Raw genomic sequence first — 22,840 nt, 5'->3', positions numbered from 1 at the left:
TAGGAAGAATACAGTGTAGGTTCAGTGGGAGTTATTCTGAGCTTCTTAGCCTTTTAGCCACTGCTAAAGCTGCACTGAAGTGGATGCTTAGAACTGCTTCCTGTCTCAACTATGTTTGTTTTTGTGGTGGTGGTAACTCACTTCCTTCCCCCTTCCTTCTCTTTCTCCTTCTCCACCTACTCATCATCAGTCACAACTCTGAAACCTGAGTAGAAACCTACTTCTCAGATCTAGTATGCAACATTTGACTGAAACCTGTCATGATCAACCCATGTTTTCTCTGACTTTACAGTAAGACATTGAGGGTAGCCGTAATGGCACACTATTCCCTATATAGTGCACTTTTAACCAGGGCCCAACTAAATACACCTATACACATGTAACCACAAAGCTAAGGTGACAAACTAGCATGGGTAACCCATATGTGGTCTTACAGTATGTCTCATTTGTTTGAATTACGATCTTGGCTGCCTCCCATGTGTTCGCTTTTACAGGCATTTCGCTACACCCGCAGTAACATCTGCTAAACACATGTATGTGAGAAATACAATTTGATTTGATTTGATGTCACCCTATTCCCTATTTGGTGCACTACTTTTGACCAGGTGCCATACAGTAGCTCTGGTCAAAAGTAGTGCACTATAAAGGCAATAGGGCACCATTTGAGACGTAGCCAAATAATGTATTCTCTAGTGTTTGGGAACAGAACTACAGTCTAACTGTAGTTGAGATACGGGAGAAATAATGGGAAAATCTGTCAAAATAGCAACCAACATAACTAGAGTACCCTACTCCTGCTGAAGTAAGATAAATACAGTCCCCTCAGAAAGTATTCATACCCCTTGACTAATTCCACATTTGTGACCGGCTGGCATGATTCGGTCTTATGTAGCAACATTTGAAATTGTGTTTTTTACATTGGGTAAAAGTAGAGACAGAGCTAGAAAATGGTATATCATACAATACAGTTGAGGAACAATGGGAAAGTAAGTCTGCTTTGAAATTTGATAAACTTGTAACCTCACTTTTGACAAAATGGTTCTGGAATGTTTTGTTACCTTCTGGAGAGCTCTTCTTTGTCTACACTCAACACACCCTCTTAAGCTTTAGCCCCACCCATCTCTTTAAGGATTCACGTGAGGCTATGTACTAAACAACCAAACATTTCAAGACTAAAGGCTGGTTTATACAACAGGTGTGTTTGTAAATGTAATCTGGAGTGCCAGAGCGTGCTCTGGGCATTTATAAACTCATTTGTAAATTCAGAGCGTTTCGCTCTCGGAGCGTTCAGAGTGCACACTGGACGCTCTGGCCGAGGAGTAGGGTAGATCTGAGTGTTCTGACCTAACAACAGCAGCCATGCACCCAAGCTAACTGGCTAATGTTGGCTAACTTGCTAGCTACTTCCTGACACAAATGAGAGAACGGCTCACTCATTTTACTCACCCTAGCAGAGCTGGTTAGGTTGTTTTTATGTTATCCAGAGCGTTGGTGACTGCAACTGTGCTGCTGGCAACAATTTAATTACGCTTTTTTGCCAATGTTTACTAACACCGGCCATATTCAACAGGTGTTGAGCGTTCGTAAATTCGGCTGTTATTCTGCGCTCTGGCACACTCAGAGTAGAGTCCTCTGAAATCGGAGTACATAGACATAGACTATCGACAGTTGTCACAGTGACATCATAAACATTCTATTGAAATAGTTACTTGCTAAGTGTAGTCTTTTGTTTAGACATGTCAGCTAGCTAGCTAAACAACGAACCATAATCCCAACTGATAATGTTACTACCAGCCAGGTTCACTGTTAGCTAGCTAACATTAGGGTATAACTAGCAATGCAAATGGCTCTGAGATACAAATAAAAGCGTTAGCTAGCTAGCGAACAGTACACTTTAACTTGAAATGAAAGCGACTTTCTGACAAAATTTGAAACGTCTAACGGTGACTAACTCCATTCTGTACAAATTTGCGCAACCACAGCATTGAAACGAGGCTTCAATGAAAACTAATGGGACTGTAGCGACTGTGTTGGCAACAAAATCCAGGGTGTGAACTAAGTTTTGATTCAGCATTGATTGACATGATAATGGACTAATACTATTATATACTATAAATACTATAAAAACTGACCCCTCTGACGCGGTACGTTACATCGTGACGTGTCTCTACGTAATGGAAGGCATGCATTTGCAACTCATTTTGTGCCGTACAGCCTCTTTCCACCAGGGGTAGCCCTTCTCTCGCATATTGAAAACATTAACACTAACAAGAAAGGGACAGGGTGAGGGGGATACCTAGTCAGTTGTACAACTGAATGCATTCATTTTTTGCGTCATCACTGCGAGTCATCATGGCTCTCAAAAGCCAAGACTGCCGCTGTTTACTTATGAAGATAACTTTAGCGCCGCCCTAAAAACCTGACTCAAATTTGACACAAACCTTTAAATAGGTATATAATGACACATTATATAAACTCTTTATAGTGTTTTATTTACATTTTAGATGTAATAAGTTGGACAGATCAGGTGAAAAAGCTGTTTCCCCAAACGACATATCTTTCACTATCATGCAGTAGGTTTCGTTTCCCCACCCGCCATTTTTAAAAAGACCTGTTGGAGCTCATTGCTTTCTTCAATCATGCAGAGACAGGCAGCATAAAGGTCTCGTCGTTGATTTTGCTGGAAAGGGGAATGGTATTCATATTACAGTTGACCTGGAAGTATTACATTTTTTTTGTGCTCTAAAATAAGGTAAATTGTACAGAATAGCGCAATGTACAAAAGTGCGCTAGTTACCGTTAATATCTGAAAATGTAGCTAGCTAGCCGGATGCTTCTGCCTCTGTCACGAATGCCATGGTTTCCCTTAGAAGATGTAATCCAGAGACAGGTGTTTTATACAACAGCCTCTAATTCCACTGATTTCAAAACTCTGTCCTCCAGAAAGTGGAGAACAACACTTATGCTGTTCTACTACGTGATATCTTTCAAAAAAGCAGCGTTAGAAAGGATTACCAACACATACTGACCAGCTGACATTATAGACAGACGTGTGCTATATGGCAGACCAATCCATACTCATCTCTCGGCATATCCAGCCCACTCATTATCTCAGCCAATCATGCCTAGCGGGAAGGTTTCTAACTTTTTCCATGGCTAAACCAACTTGGCTCGTAATTTAACAATTGTATTTGTATTCGCAGATGGTATACACGTTTGTTATTAAGGCACATATAAGTTCACATGTTCAAGAAGGCATTTCTGCCAAAAAATGCATTTACTTTCAAATGGCGCTCCTGTGTAGTAGTGACGCACGAGCTACGCCAAGTTTCCTGAAACAAGTCATATTTTGTTGTTACAGCCTGAATTCAAAATGGATTAAATCTATTTTTTTCTCTCACCCATTTACTCACACTACCCCATAAGGACAAAGTGAAAACATGTATTTAAATGTTTTTTTGCAAATGTAATGAAAATGAAATACAGAAATATCTCATTTACATAAGTATTAACACCCTTAAGTCAATACATGTTATATTTATTTTGGATGTGTACAGCTGTGAGTCTTTCTGGGTAAGTCTCTAAGAGCTTTGCACACCTGGATTGTACAATATTTGCACATTATTATTTTTTTATTCTTCAAGCTCTGTCAAGTTGGTGGTTGATGATTGCTAGACAACCATTTTCAGGTCTTGCCATAGATTTTCAAGATCATTTAAGTCAAAATTGTAACTAGGCCACTCACGAACATTTTATATCATCTTGGTAAGTAACTCGACTGTGTATTTGGCTTTGTGTTTTAACTCCTTAGTGATCCCTTCCCGCTCTAATCCCGTTAACGGGATTCATTTGACAACATCCAGAGAAATTGCAGCGTGCCAAATTCAAAAACAGAAATACTCATAATAAAAATTCATAAAACATACAAGTGTTAAACATCAAAATAAAGGTTAACTTCTTGTTAATCCAGCCGCTGTGTCAGATTTCAAAACGCTTTACGGCGAAAGCAGACCATGCGATTATCTGAGGACAGCGCCCCGCATACAATCACATGAAAATCAGATTCAACCAGGCAGGTACGTGACAAAAGTCAGAAATAGCAATATAAATAATGCCTTACCTTTGAAGATCTTCTTCTGTTGGCACTCCAAAATGTCCCAGAAACATCACAAATGGTCCTTTTGTTCGATAATGTCTTTCTTTATGTCCCAAAAATGTCAATTTATTTGGCACGTTTCATTCAGAAATACACCGGTTCCAACTCGCCCAACATGCTTACATTATCTAATAAGTTACATGTAAACTTGGTCCAAACATTTCAAACAACGTTCCTAATCCAACCTTAGCTATCCTAAAACGTAAATAATCGATAAAATTTAAGACGGAATATACTGTATTCAAAACCGGATAAATACAACGTGAAGCGCGTTCCAGTTCACGCGCACCAAACAGAAGAGTCCACTTGGCTTGACACTCACAATGAACAGCCCTACTTCCTCATTTCTCAAGGGAAAAACATCAACCAATTTCTAAAGACTGTTGACATCTAGTAGAAGCCATAGGAACTGCAACTAGGTTCCTATTAAATAGAGCTTCCCATAGAAACCAAAGGACAACACAGTGACCTCAATTTCCTTTTTCCCTGGATGGTTTGTCCTCCACATCAGTTCTGTTATACTCACATACATTATTTTAACAGTTTTAGAACCTTTAGAGTGTTTTCTATCCAAATGATATGCATATCCTAGCTTCTGGGCCTGAGTAACAGGCAGTTTACTTTGGGCACGCTTTTCATCTGGACGTGAAAATACTGCCCCCTATCCCTAAGAGGTTTTAAGTTATTTTCCTGCTGAAAGGTGAATTTGTCTCCCAGTGTCACGCACTGACCTTAGAGATCTTATTTATTCTCTATGATTGGTTAGGTCAGGGTGTGACTCGGGTGGGAATATCTATGTTTTCTATTTCTTTGTTTTTGAGCGAGTGTGGTTGCCAATCAGAGGCAGCTGTCTATTGTTGTCTCTGATTGGGAATCATACTTAGGCAGCCTGTTTTCTACATGAGTTTTGTGGGAGGTTATTTTCTGTTTAGCGTATGTGCCTGATGGAACTGTGCGTTTTTGTTTTTCCATTTTGTTATTTTGTTTGAGTGTTTCTTGAAAATAAATAATCATGAGCACATACCACGCTGCGCTTTGGTCCACTTCTTCAACTACAAACGACGAACGTTACACCCAGTGTCTGTTGGAAAGCATACTCAACCAGGTTTTCCTTTAGGATTTTGCCTGTGTTTAGCTCTATTCCATTTTTCATCCTAAAAAACTCCCTAGTTCTTGCAGATGACAAGCATATCCATAACATGATGTAGCCACCACCATGCTTGAAAATATGAAGAGTGGTACTCAGTGATGGGTTGTGTTGGATTTGCCCCAAACATAAAGCTTTGTATTCAGGACAAAAAGTTAAAGTTAATTTCTTTGCCACATTTCTTTGCAGTTTTCCTTTAGTGGCTTGTTGCAAACAGGATGCATGTTTTGGAATATTTTTTTTCTGTACAGGCTTCCTTCATTTCACTCTGTCATTTAGGTTAGTATTGTGGGGTAACTACAATGTTGTTGATCCTTCCTCAGTTTCCTCCTATCACAGCCATTAAAATCTGTAACTGTTTTAAAGTCACCAATGGCCTCATGATGAAGACCCTGAGTGGTTTCCTTCCACTCCGGCAACTGAGTTAGTAAGGACGCCTGTATCTTGGTAGTGACTGGGTGTATTGATACACCATCCAAAGTGTAATAAATAACTTCACCATGCTCAAAGGGATATTCAATGCTATTTTTTAGTTTTTTTTGACCCATCTACTATTACGTACCCTTCTTTGCGAGGCATTGGAACACCTCCCTGGTCTTTGTGGTTGAATCTGTGTTTGAAATTCACTGCTGGACTGAAGGACCTTACAGATACAGTAATTGTATGTGTGGGGTACAGAGATAAGGTAGTCAATCCAAAATCATGTTAAACTCTATTATTGCACAGTCTGTGCAACTTATTATGTGTCTTGTTCAGCACATTATTACTCCTGAACAAATGTAGGCTTGGCATAACAAAGAGGTTAAATATTTATAGACTCAAGACATTTCAGCTTATGATTCTTAATGAATTTGAAAGAATTTATAAAAACATAATTCCACCTTGACATTATGGGGTATTGTGTTTAGGCCAGTGACAAACTAAATTTTAAAAATACATTTGAATTCAGGCTGTAACACAACATTGGAAAAAGCCAAGGGGTGTGAATAATTTCTGAATGCACTGTATGTCAAACATCAGTTCATAACAGATAAATCACAGATGTCCAATGTTTGGCAATGACGATGGTAACCATGACGGTGGTAACCATGACGGTGGCGAGGTCTGCGTTCTGTCTGACATTGTCTTAGTGTCACGCTGAGGCAGCAGACTAGACACACACACACACACACACACACACACACACACACACACACACACACACACACACACACACACACACACACACACACACACACACACATATATATACATATACACACACACACACACACACACAAACAAACACACACACACACACACACACACACACACACACACACACTTCTAAAAGACTTATAGGACATATTTCCATTGTTGTGTCTTTGTCCCCTCTGTCTGTGTGCATCATGCTTTCATTACACTGGACTAGGTCTCAGGTTTGTTATGGTGGTCAGTACAGTACTAGGGTCTGTCACTACAGCTGGACTAGGTCTCAGGTTTGTTATGGTGGTCAGTACAGTACTAGGGTCTGTCACTACAGCTGGACTAGGTATCAGGTTTATTATGGTGGTCAGTACAGTACTAGGGTCTGTCACTACAGCTGGACTAGGTCTCAGGTTTATTATGGTGGTCAGTACAGTACTAGGGTCTGTCACTACAGCTGGACTAGGTATCAGGTTTATTATGGTGGTCAGTACAGTACTAGGGTCTGTCACTACAGCTGGACTAGGTCTCAGGTTTATTATGGTGGTCAGTACAGTACTAGGGTCTGTCACTACAGCTGGACTAGGTCTCAGGTTTATTATGGTGGTCAGTACAGTACTAGGGTCTGTCACTACAGCTGGACTAGGTATCAGGTTTATTATGGTGGTCAGTACAGTACTAGGGTCTGTCACTACAGCTGGACTAGGTCTCAGGTTTATTATGGTGGTCAGTACAGTACTAGGGTCTGTCACTACAGCTGGACTAGGTCTCAGGTTTATTATGGTGGTCAGTACAGTACTAGGGTCTGTCACTACAGCTGGACTAGGTCTCAGGTTTATTATGGTGGTCAGTACAGTACTAGGGTCTGTCACTACAGTTGGACTAGGTCTCAGGTTTATTATGATGGTCAGTACAGTACTAGGGTCTGTCACTACAGCTGGACTAGGTATCAGGTTTATTATGGTGGTCAGTACAGTACTAGGGTCTGTCACTACAGCTGGACTAGGTATCAGGTTTATTATGGTGGTCAGTACAGTACTAGGGTCTGTCACTACAGCTGGACTAGGTCTCAGGTTTATTATGGTGGTCAGTACAGTACTAGGGTCTGTCACTACAGCTGGACTAGGTCTCAGGTTTATTATGGTGGTCAGTACAGTACTAGGGTCTGTCACTACAGCTGGACTAGGTCTCAGGTTTATTATGGTGGTCAGTACAGTACTAGGGTCTGTCACTAAAGCTGGACTAGGTCTCAGGTTTATTATGGTGGTCAGTACAGTACTAGGGTCTGTCACTACAGCTGGACTAGGTCTCAGGTTTATTATGGTGGTCAGTACAGTACTAGGGTCTGTCACTACAGCTGGACTAGGTCTCAGGTTTATTATGGTGGTCAGTACAGTACTAGGGTCTACCTACAGCTGGACTAGGTCTCAGGTTTATTATGGTGGTCAGTACAGTACTAGGGTCTGTCACTACAGCTGGACTAGGTCTCAGGTTTATCATGGTGGTCAGTACAGTACTAGGGTCTGTCACTACAGTTGGACTAGGTCTCAGGTTTATTATGGTGGTCAGTACAGTACTAGGGTCTGTCACTACAGCTGGACTAGGTCTCAGGTTTATTATGGTGGTCAGTACAGTACTAGGGTCTGTCACTACAGCTGGACTAGGTATCAGGTTTATTATGGTGGTCAGTACAGTACTAGGGTCTGTCACTAAAGCTGGACTAGGTCTCAGGTTTATTATGGTGGTCAGTACAGTACTAGGGTCTGTCACTACAGCTGGACTAGGTCTCAGGTTTATTATGGTGGTCAGTACAGTACTAGGGTCTGTCACTACAGCTGGACTAGGTCTCAGGTTTATTATGGTGGTCAGTACAGTACTAGGGTCTGTCACTACAGCTGGACTAGGTCTCAGGTTTATTATGGTGGTCAGTACAGTACTAGGGTCTACCTACAGCTGGACTAGGTCTCAGGTTTATTATGGTGGTCAGTACAGTACTAGGGTCTGTCACTACAGCTGGACTAGGTCTCAGGTTTATCATGGTGGTCAGTACAGTACTAGGGTCTGTCACTACAGTTGGACTAGGTCTCAGGTTTATTATGGTGGTCAGTACAGTACTAGGGTCTGTCACTACAGCTGGACTAGGTCTCAGGTTTATTATGGTGGTCAGTACAGTACTAGGGTCTGTCACTACAGCTGGACTAGGTATCAGGTTTATTATGGTGGTCAGTACAGTACTAGGGTCTGTCACTAAAGCTGGACTAGGTCTCAGGTTTATTATGGTGGTCAGTACAGTACTAGGGTCTGTCACTACAGCTGGACTAGGTCTCAGGTTTATTATGGTGGTCAGTACAGTACTAGGGTCTACCTACAGCTGGACTAGGTCTCAGGTTTATTATGGTGGTCAGTACAGTACTAGGGTCTGTCACTACAGCTGGACTAGGTCTCAGGTTTATCATGGTGGTCAGTACAGTACTAGGGTCTGTCACTACAGCTGGACTAGGTCTCAGGTTTATTATGGTGGTCAGTACAGTATTAGGGTCTATCACTACAGCTGGACTAGGTCTCAGGTTTATTATGATGGTCAGTACAGTACTAGGGTCTGTCACTACAGCTGGACTAGGTATCAGGTTTATTATGGTGGTCAGTACAGTACTAGGGTCTGTCACTATGGTGACAGTATGGCTACGTTCCAATTTCCATGCTATTATACCACATGTCCAATACACAGACTGTGTCTGAAGTGGATCCCTATGCCCTATATAATGCACTACTTTAGCCATATGGGCCCTGGTAAATAGTAGTGCACTGCACTATATAGTACATATTATGCCATTTCAGACACAACCATAGCTTCCTCCTGAACGGTAAGCGTATGTGGATATTGGGTCAGAGCCATGGATCTGTGACACCCTCGTCCCAACCCCTTGCTGGGGTGATGTCACATGTCTGTCTGGTAGTAGCTTCTGTAGCCACTAGGCAGCCATTTCTAGAACAATCTCTAGTATCCACAGTAGTTGAGGAACAATCAGTCCAGTACAGTCATGATTCCCTTTGGCATCAATGTTATTCTAGAGCATTAGATCCTATATTGTGTTTCTGTGGTTCTGTAGCTGCTGCAAATACTATATACACTGAGTGGAAAACACCTTCCTAATATTGAATTGAAATATTTTGCCCTCAGAACAGCCTCAATGTGTTGGGTCATGGACTACAAGGTGTCAAAATGGTTCCACAGGGATGCTGGCCCATGTTGACTCCAATGCAAACTGTTGAGGGTGAAAAACCCAGCAGCATTGCAGTTCTTGACACACTCAAACCGGTGCGCCTGGCACCTACTGCCATACCCCGTTCAAAGGTACTTAAATCTTTTGTCTTGCTCATTCACCCTCTGAATGGCACACAATCTCAGTTGTCTCAAGGCTTTAAAATCCTTCCTTAAGCCGTCTCCTCCCCTTCATGTACACTGATGAAGTGGATTTAACAAGTGACATCAATAAGGGATCATAGCTTTCACCTAGATTCCCCTGGTCAGTCCATGTTATGGAAAGAGCAGGTGTTCCTAATGTTTTGTGCACTCAGTGTATAGTAGTTTTGCCCCAGTTGTATGTAGGCTGAGTGAATCCTAACTTGAGATGAATGTCAAGTGGGAATTTCTGTATTTTTTTTCATGAAAAATTTAGTTTAGCCCACACATATCTGAAGTTTCGATTCACTTACTCTTCCACTCTAAATTGATTTGATATAACTTCTGTGATCTCTCTCTCTCTTTCTCTCTCTTGCTGTCTCTCTCTCTTGCTCTCTGTCTCTTGCTCTCTCTTGCTGTTTCTCGCTCGCTCACACACACACACGCAGACACACACACCAACCTGTCCCCTTTCCCTCATATAAAAGTTCGCCTTCACCCTATTTTACTTAACTTTCAGGGCTAAATTAGGCAAAAACAAGTTTTGAGGATAAACAGAGATGGCTCTTGAGACTCTTGAGATGAGGACATCATTGGTGTCGCGGAGAGGGAAAGGAACATTAAACTCACAAGAGGGTTCGTCAGAGCTCTCCCCAACAGGCCCCCAGGTGCTGTGATTGCAGCATGCATCTTATCAGCATAAAATAACCTTAACACAATTTAAAGGAGGAGATTTCTTTCTGGTTCGATTAAATCCCCCCTCTCTTCATTAGCCTACTGCTCGATTGGCTTTGGGGCATTGGAATGAATCATCAATTATATCCCTGCACTTTTTTAATACCATTTATAATTCATGAAGTTGCTCTGTTTTAATTTTGCACCGATTCAATCTCAAAAGGGCGTCTTTGTGTTTTTGTTGACTGAGGGTGTTGTTGTGTGTGTGTGTGTGTGTGTGTGTGTGTGTGTGTGTGTGTGTGTGTGTGTGTGTGTGTGTGTGTGTGTGTGTGTGTGTGTGTGTGTGTGTGTGTGTGTGTGAGACGTGGTATGTGTTAATGGTGTGTGTGATGTTGTGGTAAGTGTCAATTTTGTGTGTGTGATAGACGTTGTGATATGAGTTGATTTAGTGTGTGTGTGTAATGTTGTGGTGTGTGATGTTGTGGTATGTGTTTGGTGTGTGTGACGTTGGGGAATTTGTTGTGTGTGATGTTGTGGTGTGTTGATGGTGTGTGTGTGTGTGTGTGTGTGTGTGTGTGTGTGTGTGTGTGTGTGTGTGTGTGTGTGTGTGATGTTGTGGCATGTGTTCATGATGTGTGTGTGTGTACAGTATGTGACATTGTGGTATGTGATGATTGTGTGTGTGTGTGTGTGTGTGTGTGTGTGTGTGTGTGTGTGTGTGTGTGTGTGTGTGTGTGTGTGATATGAGGTGATGGTGTGGTATGTGTTGATGGTGTGTGATGTTGTGGTGTGTTGATGGTGTGTGACATTGTGGCATGTGTTTTTGGTGTGTGTGATGTTGTGGTGTGTTGATGGTGTGTGTGATGTTGTGGTATGTGTTGATAGTGTGGTTGTGGTATGTGTTGATGGTGTGTGATGTTGTGGTGTGTTGATGGTGTGAGTGTGTGTGTGTGATGTTGTGGTATGTGTTGATAGTGTGGTTGTGGTATGTGTTGATGGTGTGTGATGTTGTGGTGTGTTGATGGTGTGTGTGTGTGTGATGTTGTGGTATGTGTTGATAGTGTGGTTGTGGTATGTGTTGATGGTGTGTGATGTTATGGTGTGTTGATGGTGTGTGTGTGTGATGTTGTGTTGATAATGAATGTGTTGATAGTGTGGTTGTGGAATGTGTTGATGCTACTAGGGTCCAGAATCATCTGGAGAGGAAAACTCCTGGCCCTAGTTATGGCCTGGAGTTATATCATATCATTCAGCTACAACTAGGGACCAGAATCATCTGGAGAGGAAAACTCCTGGCCCTAGTTATGGCCTGGAGTTATATCCTATCATTCAGCTACAACTAGGGACCAGAATCATCTGGAGAGGAAAACTCCTGGCCCTAGTTATGGCCTGGAGTTATATCATATCATTCAGCTACACCTAGGGACCAGAATCATCTGGAGAGGAAAACTCCTGACCCTAGTTATGGCCTGGAGTTATATCCTATCATTCAGCTACAACTAGGGACCAGAATCATCTGGAGAGGAAAACTCCTGGCCCTAGTTATGGCCTGGAGTTATATCATATCATTCAGCTACACCTAGGGACCAGAATCATCTGGAGAGGAAAACTCCTGGCCCTAGTTATGGCCTGGAGTTATATCATATCATTCAGCTACAACTAGGGACCAGAATCATCTGGAGAGGAAAAACTCCTGGCCCTAGTTATGGCCTGGAGTTATATCATATCATTCAGCTACAACTAGGGACCAGAATCATCTGGAGAGGAAAAACTCCTGGCCCAATTGTTTTTACTATTTGCACTCACAGTATCTGTATGTCCCAAATTGTACTCTATTCCCTATATAGTGCACTATTAGAGCCATATGGGGAATAGGGTGCCATTTGCTTCACACTAGTCAGAGAGACAGGTCTTTCCAGTGGTGCTGGTCCACATTAGTATCCGTGTGATTAATGGGACATTGTCTGAGTCAATGGAAACACTAGCTCCTCTCCATCCACTTCTTCCCATTTCCTCCATTGTCATGTGACATTCTTATGTAGGCTCATTCTGGGAGGGTAATGGACTGTGTAATGCACTCAGATGGTCCTAGTCATTTGTACCACCTCCTTGATGTGTGTGTGTGCCTGTGTGTGTCTGTGTGCCTGCATGCTTGTGCACTCCTAGGCATCACCTCCGCAAAGGCACAACTTTCGTCCTTCAACTCCCCCTTCCTCCCATCCCCCCTGCCGACATGCTGAGACACTAAAAGGGTTTTGGTTCAGGATACCTTCCTCCTCCTCTCTTCTCCTCCCTCCTCTTCCCTCTCTCTCTCTTCTCCAGCTGTGTCGGGAGAAATCATCCATGAAAAATGTTTTGACCGCCTATAATTGCCCGTCCCTACTCGTTCAGGGTAGGAAGGAGGGGGGAATAGGCTAAGGAAGCTAGCATCTGCCCCATAAACATAATGTGGAGGGGCTGCTAGCACTGCGCTAGCTACGGCTGCTGCTGTGACAAGGACTAATACTTACAGACACTTTCATTTGGGATGTGTGTCAACTCTAATCCTTTTATAAGCTGGCCCAAATTATTTCTGCTCCTCTCTTCCTCCGTTCCCTTCTTTCTCAGCTTTCTATCTCTCCTTTTTGGGGTTATGGTATGATGACAGTGCAATATTAGGTGTTATTTGAGTTTTGTTGTTCCATTGTGGGTCGTTGTTGCTATGAAGAGGAGGTCCTGGGGAATCCGATTGGTTTAGAAACCCCCCGGTACCAGTAATCTTTCCTCCCATAGGTAGAAAGGGCAGAGAGAGTAATTTCCCCTATCATGGAACAATATGCTAAAATCAAATCTCCCTGGAGTGTAATATCTAATACACAAACGCTATATATATCAAATCAAATTTTATTGGTCACATACACATGGTTAGCAGATGTTATTGCGAGTGTAGTGAAATGCTTATGCTTCTAGATCCGACAGTGCAGCAGTATCTAACAAAACCTAATATCTAACAAATTCCACAACGAAATCTAATATACACAATCTAAACTCAGCAAAAAAAGAAAATTCCCTTTTTCAGGACCCTGTCTTTCAAAGATAATTCTTAAAACTCCAAATAACTTCACAGATCTTCATTGTAAAGGGTTTAAACACTGTTTCCCATGCTTGTTCAATGAACCATAAACAATGAATGAACATGCACCTGTGGACAGGTTGTTAAGACACTAACAGCTTACAGACGGTAAGCAATTAAGGCCACAGTTATGAAAACTTAGGACACAAAAGAGGCCTTTCTACTGACTCTGAAAAACACCAAAAGAAAAATGCCCAGGGTCCCTGCTCATCTGCGTGAATGTGCCTTAGGCATGCTGCAATGAGGCATGAGGACTGCAGATGTGGCCAGAGCAATAAATTACAATGTCCGTACTGTGAGACGCCTAAAACAGCGCTACAGGGAGACAGGACGGACAGCTGATCTTCCTAGCAGTGGCAGACCACGTGTAACAACACCTGCACAGGATCGGTACATCCGAACATCACACATGCAGGACAGGTACAGGATGGCAACAACAACTGCCCGAATTTCACCAGGAATGCACAATCCCTCCATCAGTGCTCAGACTGTCCGCAATAGGCTGAGAGAGGCTGGACTGAGGTCCTCACCAGACATCACCGGCAACAATGTTGCCTATGGGCACAAACCCACCGTCGCTGGACCAGACAGGACTGGCAAAAAGTGCTCTTCACTGATGAGTCGCGGCTTTGTCTCACCGGGGGTGATTGTCGGATTCGCGTTTATCGTCGAAGGAATGAGCGTTGCACCACCCTCGGGAGAGCCTTGCGTTTGAGGGCGGTGCAGTTGCTGTACAAGGCTGTGATACAGCCTGACAGGATGCTATCAATTGTGCATCTGTAAAAGTTTGTGAGTTTTTTCGGTGACAAGCCACTGCTGCGCCTTCTTCACCACACTGTCTTTGTGCGTGGACCATTTCAGTTTGCCGGTGATATGTACACTGAGGAACTTAAAACTTTCCATCTTCTCCACTGCTGTCCCATCGATGTGGATGGGGGGTGCTCCTTCTGCTGTTTCCTGAAGTCCACAATCATCTCCTTTGTTTTGCTGACATTGAGTGAGAGGTTATTTTCCTGACACCACACTCCAAGAGCCCTCACCTCCTCCCTGTAGGCCGTCTCGTCATTGTTGGTAATCAAGCCTACTACTGTAGTGTAATCTGCAAACTTGATGATTGAGTTGGAGGCGTGCATAGCCACGCGGTCGTGGGTGAACAGGGAGTACAGGAGGGGGCAGAGAACGCACCCTTGTGGGGCCCCAGTGTTGAGGATCACCGGAGTGGAGATGTTGTTTCCTACCTTCACCACCTGGGGGCGACCCGTCAGGAAGTCCAGGACCCAGCTGCATAGGGCGGGGTCGAGACCCAGGGTCTCAAGCTTAATGTTGAGTTTGGAGGGTACTATGGTGTTAAATGCTGAGCTGTAGTCAATGAACACCATTCTTAAATAGGTATTCCTCTAGTTCAGATGGGATAGGGCAGTGCGCAGGGCAGTGCGCAGTGTAATGATGGGATAGGGCAGTGCGCAGTGTAATGGCGATTGCATCGTCTGTGGACCTATTGTAAGCAAATTGGAGTGGGTCTAGAATAACAGCTAGGGTGGAGGTGATATCATCCTTGACTAGGGCTGGGTGATATGGGCAAAATATTATAAAAAAATTGGATGGTATGACGGTATTTGACGGTATTTTTAGTTTTTGAATAATTTAAGTTTTACGTTTGTTTTGAGTAGTGAGTGATCCTAGGGCGGCAACACATACATTCTAAGTGATTTCATTGACTATTTCTCCATTCTGATTGTTTATACTGTTCAATTCAACTTTTATCATTTCTGCATTTCCTGCACTCAATTGCAGTGGTGGAAAAAGTCACCAATTTGAGTCAAAGTAAAGATATGTTAATAGAAAATGACTCAAGTAAAAGGGAAAGTCACCCAGTAAAATACTACTTGAGTAAAAGTCTAAAACTTTTTGGTTTTAAATATACTTAAGTAGCAAAAGTAAATGTAATTGCTAAAATATACTTAAGTATCTAAATTAAAAGTATAAATCATTTCAAATTCCTTATATTAAGCAAACCAGATGGCACCATTTTTTATTTTTTTATTTACAGATAGCCAGGGGCACACTCCAACACTCAGACATAATTTACAAACAAAACATTTGCGTTTAGTGAGTCCTCCAGATCAGAGACAGTAGATAACCAGGGATGTTCTCTTCACAAGTGCGTGAGTTTGACATTTTTCCTGTTCTGCTAAGCATTCAAAATGTAACTAGTACTTTTAGGTGTCAAAGAAAATGTATGGAGTAAAGTACAGTATTTTCTTTAGGAATGTAGTTTCCTAAGGGCTTGAAGCGAAGCTGCCGTCTCTATCGGTGCCATCTTTTATTGGCCTTTATGAAATCCATAAACATATTTTGTTATTATTATTATATGAAGTTCTGTGAGACGTACATAGCCATAATCAGACCTGAGGTAAAACCTATATTACGACAAATACTATTCCCCATCGAGAGCATCCTGACCTGTTGCATCACTACCTGATATGGCAACTGCTCGGCCTCCGACTGCAAGGCACCACAGAGGGTAGAGCGTACGGCCCAGTACATCACTGGGGCCAAGCTTCCTGTCATCCAGGACCTCTATACCAGGAAGGCCCTAAAAATGGTCAAGTACTCCAGCCACCCTAGTCAGACTGTTCTCTTAGCTACTGCACATCAAGCGGTACCGGAGCACCAAGTCTAGGTCCAAAAGGCTTCCTAATAGCTTCTATCCCCAAGCCAAAAGCCTCCTGAACAGCTAATCAAATGGCTACCCAGAGTATATTTGCATTGCCCCCCCCCCTTTTATGCTGCTGCTACTCTCTGTTTATTATCTATGAATAGTCACTTTAACTCTACCTACATGTACATATTATCTCAATTACCTCGAATAATCTGTACCCCCGCACATTGACTCTGTACCTGTACCCCCTGTGTATAGCCTCGCTACTGTTATTTTACTGCTGCACTTGAATTATTTATTATTATTTTTAACTTAACACTTATGTTGGTTAAGCATTTCACTGTAAGGTCTACACCTGTTGTATTCAGTGCGTGTGACAAATAAAATTTGATTTGATTATCATGGACTTGGCCATTAGTTGACTGGTTATGAATAGCGTGTTAGTGCAGGGTTAAAACAAATATGTGCGACAGCGGGTGGTGCCAATGAGAGGGGTGGGGAACTATAGTTTGAAATGTACACAACAGTTGTAGAAAGTGTTTACCAATGTTACACTACGGTAGCTCACCACTGCTCAACCTAGGGCCTTGTGTAATGCACAGGCATGTGATGTGCCTGGATTGAAACATTTATTTAAAGCCTTTTCATCAAACTGTCCCCTTTTTCTTTTTCTGTCATATGATCCAGTACCAACGCTTTCATTTTTGGTCAAATTCTCATTTCTGGATAAGGCTTAAAATGCAGGATAAAGTCTTGCAGTGTCACATGATTGCGCAAAACACAGGGCCCTATTCCATGTTGTTTTGTGGTCTGGTCTGGTGTTTTTCAACGCAACCCTCAGGGACCACCCGCCATTTCACACATTGGATGTATTTCAACATTGGCACACCTGATTCAGCTAATGAAGGGCTTGATTATCAGTTGACGGGACTAGTTGAATCGGACGTGCCAGTGTCGAAGGACTGGAGGACTGGTTTCAGAAACACGCCCCTAAGGTACATTATCAGCTATTTAGCATCTTGTCTGTAGGATGCTGCTACCTGCCAGACCCCTGTAACGCTGTGCCTAACATGTTAGCATAAATCCTGTGAAGTTGGCTAGCGGCCATGGCAGACCAGGCCAGACCTGTGGAGTTAGCTAACGGCCATGGCAGACCAGGCCAGACCTGTGGAGTTAGCTAACGGCCATGGCAGACCAGGCCAGACCTGTGGAGTTAGCTAACGGCCATGGCAGACCAGGCCAGACCTGTGGAGTTAGCTAACGGCCATTGCAGACCAGGCCAGACCTGTGGAGTTAGCTAACGGCCATGGCAGACCAGGCCAGACCTGTGGACTATGCACTATTAGTGGTGCTCCAGGTAATCAAAGGAAAGATGATAAACATGGCGGCAGCTGTTGTCTCTGATCCATCATCATGCAGGGGAGAGGAGGAGGGAGGGAGTCAGGGAGGGAGTCAGGGAGGGAGGGAGGGAGGGAGCTGCCCTGTCAGCTCGCGGAGACGCCATTACTTACACTAATTGGTTCGCCACCGCCGGCTTATATCGAACTACCCGCGCTCTCTTTCCTGGTTCCTACACTTTCTCTCTCTCTCTCTCTCTTTATTTCTCTCTCTCTCTGCAATGTCACTCTCTCCATTTAGTATATTTCTCTTTTCTCCTTCATCATGAAAATGGGGTACATGAATGATGGTGGGTAAATGCCGGGAAAGATTACCTGGTAGCGAGCTACTTAAGGCTGTCAAGGAGTGCTCTTGTTACTTTATACTTAGATAAATACATATATAAATAAAGAAATAAATGGAGAAATGAATAAATATCCGTCAATAAATAAAGGGGATCTAATGAGTTCTAAGTTGATCGTTGCCTGTTTCAATCGCAATACCAGGAGCACTCAGCTTTTGAAATACAAATCTCTCTATCCCTCTCTCTTCCCCCCCTCTCTCTCTCTCTCTCTCCATCTCTCCCTCTCTCTCTCTCTCTCTCTTTATATTTCTCTCGCTCCTTCTCACTCTTGCCCCTCCATTGCGTCGTTAGCGGTGTGTATGACACTTCATAAACGATACACACTCCTAGTGAAGGCTCTTCTAACGGAGTGTGTGGTGCTCATTACTCGGGGAGAGGAGATGCTACTGACTGACTGCTGCTGGTGCTTCTGCAAAGGTTTTTCCTCTCAACAGATGGAGAGGCCATGGTCGCGTAAGGGTGTTGAACTCAGAAATAGAATCCATAGAAAGGGCTTGGAACCTCTAACCCTCACAATTTGACTGGTAAACTCATGGGTACTCTCGCAATGGCTGCCTGGTATTGTGATCATTTCCATGGTAATTCCATTCTGTTTCTATGGTTTAACTGGACAGGAAGTGTCCCTCTGTCCTCTGGCGGCCAATTTAGAGAGACTGTATTATACGAGTGTCACGACATGGAGAGCTAGATAGTGCAGGAGTGAGGAACCATTAAGTGTCCAGAATTACCTTGCTATAGCTATTGAGCACTTTGAAAAAGAGCTCTGTCTGTCTGTCTGTCTGTCTGTCTGTCTGTCTGTCTGTCTGTCTGTCTGTCTGTCTGTCTGTCTGTCTGTCTGTCTGTCTGTCTGTCTGTCTGAATTCCCTTCCTTCTGTTTTATATCTTATTGTCTTTTTCTCCCTCTTTCTCTCTCCTTCTTTCTTTTTATCTCACTCTCCAGATCTTTTTAGATTCCAACACAATTCGGCTGGGGAACATTCCTCACGGGACAGCGGCAGATCCGCTGCATGGGGCGCCGGGCACCACGTACCCCAAACAGACTGTGTACGAGCTGTGCGTGTGCCCAAGCGGCAAGCTCTACCTGTCCCCGGCTGAGAAGGGCTCCACCTGCCAGACGACCAGCAACGTGTGTCTGTGGAGCTGAGAGAGGGGGGGCCAGTGGACCGCTGAACACCAGAAAGGCCTTCCCCTCGTTAGCATCCCAGTCCAGGATACCAGGACCCCAACAGACCCTGATCCCCATCCATACTGTTCCCCATCCATTGATAGATTTACTTTCTTTGACAGACATTCTTCATTTATTTTCTTTCTTTCTCTATGGTGTTCACTCTCTCTTTCTTCTTCCTTCTTTCTTTGTATTACTTTTCCTCTTCCTTTCCATCAGTTGTTATTTCTTTCTCTAACCCTCTCTGTCGTTCTCTCTCCTGCTCTCTTTCTCCTCCCTCGTCATCTCTCTCTCACAGTCCTCCCAAACAAAGAAGAGAAATCAGGAATCCCTTGAAAAATGATGCTTGGGGAAAAAGCCCCTTCCAAAATTTTGATGGAACAAAAAACGATATTAAATGACAATTTGTTTTCTCCTTTTTTTTCTATTTTTCTATCGTTCTCAGATGGGGAATGAGTGTTGCGCCGCCGCCGGGCCGAACTTGAACCGAGAGATTTGCGTGGACTGATTTGTTTTTCTAAGAAAGCGATACACAGGTGCCTTTGCTATTGTTGGTAAAGCACATCACCTCCAACGTTCTCATCCCCTTCAGTGGACCATCGTTAACTCACTGGAAAACTAACTGTCTTTGGCTTAAAGCCTTGTCCAAATCTCTATACAGACTTCAAGTACAGTTCTTTTTTTTTCCTCTGATGTTTTCTTGATAAAAAAAAGCACAAAATTATGCCATGTATATAACAATACCAATAAAATGAAAATAAAACTATATTGTTTTATAAACACATCCTGAATCTGAGAATGCTCCAGGGTTGACTTTCTACTTTTTAATTTGAAGTGCTATGGTCATGTGTACGTTCTACATTTTGAGGTTGTGGCCAATTTCCCTGCTCTGAAATCATGGTCTAATGTAACATAAAGTAATATTACAACAAAGTGCAGTATTTCTCCTTTGTCTATCAGAGCTGAATCACTAATCACTATCACTTATTTTACCAGGTAAGTTGACAGAACATATTCTCATTCACAGCAACGACGTGGGGAATAGTTACAGGGGAGAGGAGGGAGGATGAATGAGCCAATTGGAAGCTGGGGATGATTAGGTGGCCATGATGGTATGAGGGCCAGATTGGGAATTTAGTCAGGACGACGGGGTTAACACCCCTACTCTACGATAAGTGCCATGGGATCTTTAATGACCACAGAGAGTCAGGACACCCGTTTAACGTACTGTCCAAAATATGGCACCTTACGTAGGGCAATGTCCCCTTCACTACCCTGGGGTAGCGTCACCATGGAAAGTATTCGACTGCAAAAAAATAAAAAGTAGGCTTTTAATTCTATTGAACAATACAGACTTATCATATAAGGTTGGTATACCCAATCTGATGTTTATTTGATTAGGATGTTAAACTAATTTTACCCTCACAAGAGTATGTCCCACTTCTGTCACAGCAAGATTACCTCATACAGCCTCCATCCAATCAGGATGCCCTCTGACAGTAGCAACAGCAACTTTTGGCCAGTCTGGAAACAACAGTTGGGTTTGTTGTGAGATGGGACTGGGGCCAGGATTCAAACCAAATGCGCAGAGATTGCACTACACTTGACTTTTATTAAAGGTAATTTCACTGACTTTCACAGAGATCGTATTTGCGGTAAACGCAGCGAGTATCGGCTTAAACATAAATTACCTTTTAAAAGTAAAATGTAGTGAGATGTAGGAGCCTTGTGGTTTGTTTGAATCCCAGTCCCAGTCTCTTTTGAGTCTTGGTCAAAAGTAAGGAAACTGGGGAGAGTTCATAGTTATGATATTTAACTATCCGACCACATACACATACAACTACAAACAATATGGATACAATATGTTTTCTAAGCATTAAGTGGATACATAGATTTAAAAAAGAAAAAGCTATTTATTCATATTCACATGTATGTAAATACACAACCACATGTTTTAATAATTGATTTAAAGATATATATAAATATATATTTTTTTTCTTAGAATTTATGCAATGTGTTTGTAAGATTGTTGTAAAATGGCAATATTATCCAATGACAAAATCTGTTTCGAGTTTTATTTCCTGTTGTACGCTAACTGTTTTCCTGCTTTCTTTGCATTCATACAAAAAGGTTGAAGATCTAAACATAGAAACTTACAAGGTGACTCCGCATAACATGACTTTGGGCCATAGCCTTTGGTCGATTAATCAAGTAGTGATATGAGAATAACGGTGGACATCATTAAATGTCTTTATTTGGGAGAAGAAATGTAAGCGTTCTGCCATTGGTTTGTTCCCCATGGCAGTTACATATACTGCACAGTAGATGACATGAAACGGTCAACAGTGAGTAGTCGTTTTAAAAGACTTCAATCTCAACAATGCCACCAGAGGCCGGGGCCTAACATGCATTTAAAACCAGAGTGAAACAACGTGGGTCAGTTTCAATGTCAGTTAGACACTCGCTCCACTTTGGTTTTATAGCCGCCAATGTTCTCCACTTGATCAAATCAAATGTCACGTTTTCATTGTCTGTTTCAGTGTCACATTATGTGGACAATGTCATGTTATTGAACGGGAAAATTACAAGGAAGCCCAGCCTCTGTTCTTCTCCCTCTTTTTCTTTCCCTTTTTCCTTCTTGGCATCTTTCTAACTCTCCCTCTCTTTCTTTCCCTCTCCCCTCCCTCCGCCCCTCCCCTATCTCTCTCTGTGTTTATTGGGATTTTGAAATGCGGCGTCGGGGGCTGAGTCAAATTTACCCCAAAATAGGACATCTTCATCAAACCATGAGGTCAGCTGCACTGGCGAAGTGGCCTCTTCTTCTTTTCCACACTCTCTCTGTTTACCACCTCTTCGGGAGATTAAAGGTGCTGCCCGGGCCAGTAAAGAAGGGATATATCTCTTATTCTCTTCCACATTTAAGAAGATTGAAGATGGGAGGATGGGAAAATGTGAAGATGTGAACATGGGATGATGGGAGAATGGGAAGATGGGAGAATGGGAAGATGGGAATATTGGAAGATGGATGGGAAGAAGGGATGATGGGAGCATGGAAGAAGGGAGGATGGGAAGAAGGAAGGATGGGATGATGGGAGGATGGGATTATTGGAAGATGGGAAGATGGGAGGATGGGATTATTGGAAGATGGGAAGATGGGAGGATGAGAAGATGGGAGGATGGGGAGGATGGGAGGATGAGAAGATGGGAGGATGGGGAGGATGGGAGGATGGGAAGATGGGAGGATGGGAGGATGAGAAGAAGGGATAGTGGAAGTTGTTTGTTCTGAAGTAGTGAGGTTAAACAACTGTTTTAGTTAAGTTATGTGATTTATTATTATAGAGAACTATACTGGCTGTCATAGGTGGGTTGGCGTGGGTGGGTGCATATTTGCGTCTGTGTGAGCGCATACTTGCCTGTTTGCTCGCCTGCATGCGTGTACCTGTGCAGTTACATTTGCATACTTGGCCACAAACACACATACAGTACCTGTGTGTGTTTACACAAAAGTCATTGCCATAAAGTGCGCGAATGACCCAAGCTGTGCCGTGCCCACACTGGTCTCATTGACAATTCATGGTGTGCTCTGTCTGTCTG

At 42.9% G+C, this 22,840-nt stretch overlaps 1 protein-coding gene across 4 annotated transcripts in view; it reads left to right on the top strand.

Moving 5' to 3' along the window:
* Window positions 1–20,179, top strand: part of LOC115202333 (zeta-sarcoglycan) — a 329,855-nt gene extending 309,676 nt beyond the window's left edge. For all 4 annotated transcript variants that reach the window (XM_029766420.1, XM_029766418.1, XM_029766421.1 and 1 more), the window contains one exon: window positions 19,022–20,179. In XM_029766420.1, coding sequence (XP_029622280.1) covers window positions 19,022–19,225 — 204 coding nt within the window. In that variant the 3' untranslated portion in view covers window positions 19,226–20,179. The remainder of the gene's footprint in view (window positions 1–19,021) is intronic.
* The last annotated feature ends 2,661 nt before the right edge of the window (window positions 20,180–22,840 follow it).

The sequence above is a fragment of the Salmo trutta genome, chromosome 11 (genome assembly GCF_901001165.1).
Source record: "Salmo trutta chromosome 11, fSalTru1.1, whole genome shotgun sequence".
Lineage (NCBI taxonomy): Eukaryota > Metazoa > Chordata > Actinopteri > Salmoniformes > Salmonidae > Salmo > Salmo trutta.
The sequence above is the reverse complement of the archived record's forward strand: the minus strand, read 5'-3'. Positions and strand labels throughout refer to the sequence as shown.